General features: G+C 51.4%; 1 protein-coding gene across 1 annotated transcript in view; it reads left to right on the top strand.

Annotated features, from left to right (window-relative positions):
• Positions 1-1,632: 1,632 nt before the first annotated feature.
• The window catches only part of HPSE (heparanase), a gene marked incomplete at its 5' end in the record, with an annotated part of 10,139 nt that continues 7,794 nt past the window's right edge, over positions 1,633-3,977 (top strand). The window contains 3 exon segments of the mRNA XM_010077505.1: positions 1,633-1,778; positions 3,080-3,205; positions 3,729-3,902. Coding sequence (XP_010075807.1) covers positions 1,633-1,778; positions 3,080-3,205; positions 3,729-3,902 — 446 coding nt within the window.

Genomic DNA, 3,977 nt, shown 5'->3' with positions numbered 1-3,977 from the left:
TCCATCCCTGATGCTCCAGGATTTGGTGATTTCATCCGCCCCAGGTGCTCTCGGGGTGCGGATGGTGCCCGTGGGGATAAACTGGGGAGAAGAGCTGCTTTGTGATTGGAAAAAAAAGGAGAAGGGAGCTGGGGAGCAGGGGGGTTGTGTGTGGAGGGGCTGGGGGCTTCTAGTCTTATCCTTCCACCAGATAAAAATTATCCAAGTCCTCATGCAAAGGTTTGCAAGGGCACCAACAACATAACATCAAATAAATGCTGAGGAAGGTCTGTCACCATCAAAGCTGAATGGGGAGATCCTAAAAAACCCCTTGGGTAACACTGACCAGCTCTGCATCACTAAGTGATGCTGTTCCCTGCTGGTCCTTTTTGACCCTAATTTTTCTCTTGCCTTTTCTTCCCTGTTTTTCTCTGTTTTTTGTACTCTTTTCCTTTTGATTCTATCTTTTTTGCAAGCTATTTGAATTCTTCCCTTTTCATTTGTCTGATCCCATTTTCCAGCTCCATGGTATCTCTCCAGCCCTGATGTCTCTCCTCCCACCACTTCCATCTTCTCCTCCTCACCAAGAGGGGCAGAAAATAACACCAGTTTTACTGGAAGCAGTCAGGTCTGCAACCTTCAGCCCCGGCTGCAAGGCTTGGGGGTCAGGCTGGGGCTGGCCCTGCTGCTGTGAGGAGCAGGAAGCACTTGGTGGCCTCCAATCTGCAGCGTGTCACCACCACCGAGCAGAAATAGCACTGGTGCACCCAGCATCCTCCGACACCTCGCGGTTTCCCCCAGCAAAGGCCGGGTGTGTGTGCTGCACATCCTTACGTTATTTTATAAACCCGCTTCCCTAAATCTAACGCTTGTCCCAGTGTGGGCTCCAAATCTCTCCTGGGGACAAGGGCAATTGCTTGGGCTGTTGATGGAAATTGGGACTGATGGTGTAAAGTCACTTTTTACATCCACCTTCTCATGGGACTGGTTTTGTCCAAACAAAACCACAAAATCACAGAATCACAGGATGGTTTGGGTTGGAAGGGACCTTAGAGATCACCCAGTGCCCCCCCCTGCCATGGGCAGGGACACCTCCCACTAGCCCAGGTTGCTCAAAGCCTCATCCAGCCTGGCCTTGAACCCCTCCAGGGATGGGGCATCCACAGCTTCGCTGGGCACCCTGGGCCACTGCCTCACCACCCCCACAGGAAAAAAAAAACTTCCTTCTCAGATCTCATCTCAATCTCCCCTCTTTCAGCTTAAAACTGTTCCCCTTCATCCTGTCCCTCCACCCCCTGATCCAGAGCCCCCCCATCTCTCCTGTAGCCCCCTTTCAGCACTGGAAGCTGCTCTAAGGTCCCCCCAGACCTTATAAATCTAGGGGAAAAGGATGCTTAGGACAAAAAAATGTCTGTTTTGATGTATTCCCTCACTCTGCCCCCACACCTCTATTCCCGTGTCTGGCAGCATCCCGGGGCGCAGGGCTGGGGTGCAGGTTCAGCAAAGGGCCAGAATTGCCCCAAGGCTCCTGGGCAGCCCCGGGTCACCTCCTGCAGCATGTCCCTCTGAGCATTTGCCACGTTTAGCCTCTCCACGGTAGCACAGTTGGCACGAATATAATGTTTCTTCTGTCTCTTGCTGTCCCTTCCCCAGCAATCGCAAGCTGCGTGCCCTGGCGACAGCCCTGTCCCCCGGCTTCCTGAGGTTTGGTGGCACCGAGACGGATTTTCTCATCTTTGATCCCAACAAAGATTCAACTTCAGAAGAAAAAACCCTCTGGGAACTTCAGGTCCAGCAAGGTAAAACAGGTGCCAACATTTCAGACTCGCAACCATCCTGGGTTTAGGGAGGTGGCTTTGAGGCAGGCTGGGGACACCCCAAGGACACGGCGGCATCATTGAGGGTCCTCCACAGGCTGGGCATTGGAGAGGAGACCCATGGGCTTTCAGCACGGTCTGTGGGAAGAGCTGTGCCAGCTGTGGGAAAGCGAGGAAGGGTGCAGGGACCTTATCTCCACCCTGGCACCCGTTGGGACTCTCCCTTGCAGCAGCCTTGGGAGCTCCCCCACTGCCCGGGAGGCAGCCAAGGTCAGCCCAGAAGTTGCGGTTTCACTATGAAAATTCAGTAACGGATAGAAGAAACAATCTGGTGAGAACAGGGCATGTGTTTTCTCTGGTTTGGCCAAAGCCAGCGCTCAGCTGGCCATGCAGCCTTGCCCTCCCATCACTTCGAAGTGCTAAACCAAGCTTGGTCCTGGTGCGTGAGTTTTCCCGCTGAAAAAACTCTATTTCTTTCTTAAACTTAGTAAAAGCACTGAAACCCTTCTAGAGGCATTTCAGATTAAAACAACCCTGGCTGCTCCTCCAGTGCATAGCACAATAACGCAACCGTACATCACCGCACAACTGGTGATGCTGAGTTTTGGAGTCGAGTGGGGTTTTTCCCCCCGTACCGCTTTGCTGAGTGGCCACCTCCTCTCTGGTTTTGGCTTGTTCCTCGTTTGCATGCCGAGGAAAAACATGAGCTTTGAAGAAAATATCTGCTGACTCCTGCCAGCACTGCTGTTGGAGCCGTGTGGAGCTGTTGGAGTGCTTCTGCACAAGACAGGCAGTGCAGGAAGCATCGCCCATATCGCTGTGAACCCCGCCAGACCGCTGCACCCCGGGGCGTCTTATCTGCTCCTCAGGGACCGCATCCCGGGCTTTGTCAGCTCGCTGGGATGCGGCTTTCCGGATGGTGCTGAAGCTAAAATAGTTCATCAGGATGTGCCCACCGCAATAGCAGCCTCCAGAAGAGAAGCACCGCCCCCGTTTTTTTTTTTTTTTTTTTTCCCCATCCATCTCCATCACCTTCAATTGGGAAATATACATTGTATATAAAATATATATTTATGCATCAAGCATAAATGTACATTTCCCATCATAAATACATATTTCTCTTTTTCTATGTGGTTACTATTGATTGTGAAAGTAGGGGTGCATTCACAGAAATGCCTCAGCAGCTGTGCATCCTCCCAAGGGATTCAGCCCATTTTGCCCGTTGGACCCTTGCTATGAAGCCAAGAATTTCACTGCTCTCATCCTTCTTCTCCCCTTCAGAGGCTTGTGGCTCCAGGCCTGTGTGTTTGCTGCCATCGAGAAGCTGCTGCTGGCCCAGTGGCCCAGCCAGGAGAAGCTGATTCTCGCCGAGCACAAGCGGAAAAAGCACAAAAACACCACCATCACAGGTGAGATTTCGTCAGATTTTTCTGCTGGGTGTGCACCTGCAAATCTCTGTTCCACACTAAAAGAGTTGTAGGCTGTTAGGAGCTGAAAACATTGAAAATTAATATTTTTCTAAGTGGGTGAAATATTTCTAATAAATCTTTTTCTGCTGTCTGCCAACTCGTATTTAATAGGGCTCAGCTGCTGCAGGAGTTGGGAGGATCTCAGCACCTTCCAGGATGGTGTATAATCATCACGGAATGGTTTGGGTTGGAAGGGACCTTAGAGACCATCCAGTGCCACCCCCTGCCATGGGCAGGGACACCTTCCACTAGCCCAGGTTGCTCAAATAATAAGGTCTGGGCTCTCTTGTCCAGCTGTGAGAGCTTGTCACATCTGCAGCTTGGCACATCTGCCTCAATAACTACAGGCAGTAAATAAATACAGATGCTCGCTTGGCCATAGCTCAACTAGCACACCACCACCTTGAGATAAAGATAAAAAAAATAAAGATTTAAAAAAACCCATCCTTTCTCCTCCGAGCAGGAAATACGTTGGATATTCTTTACAGCTTTGCAAACTGCTCAGGGTTTCACTTGATCTTCGGGCTCAACGCCTTGCTGCGGAAGGATGGCTTGCAGTGGGACAGCTCCAATGCCCGGGCGCTGCTGGACTACTGCGCTTGGCAGGGGTACAACATCTCCTGGGAGCTGGGGAATGGTGAGTGCGAGGCCAGCTTGTGGGCCAGGGAATCATAGAGTCATGGAATGGTTTGGGTTGGAAGGGACCTTAGAG

The sequence above is a fragment of the Pterocles gutturalis genome, unplaced genomic scaffold, assembly GCF_000699245.1.
Source record: "Pterocles gutturalis isolate BGI_N339 unplaced genomic scaffold, ASM69924v1 scaffold49563, whole genome shotgun sequence".
Classification (NCBI taxonomy): Eukaryota; Metazoa; Chordata; class Aves; order Pterocliformes; family Pteroclidae; genus Pterocles; species Pterocles gutturalis.
This window is presented reverse-complemented; position numbering and strand designations above follow the sequence as displayed.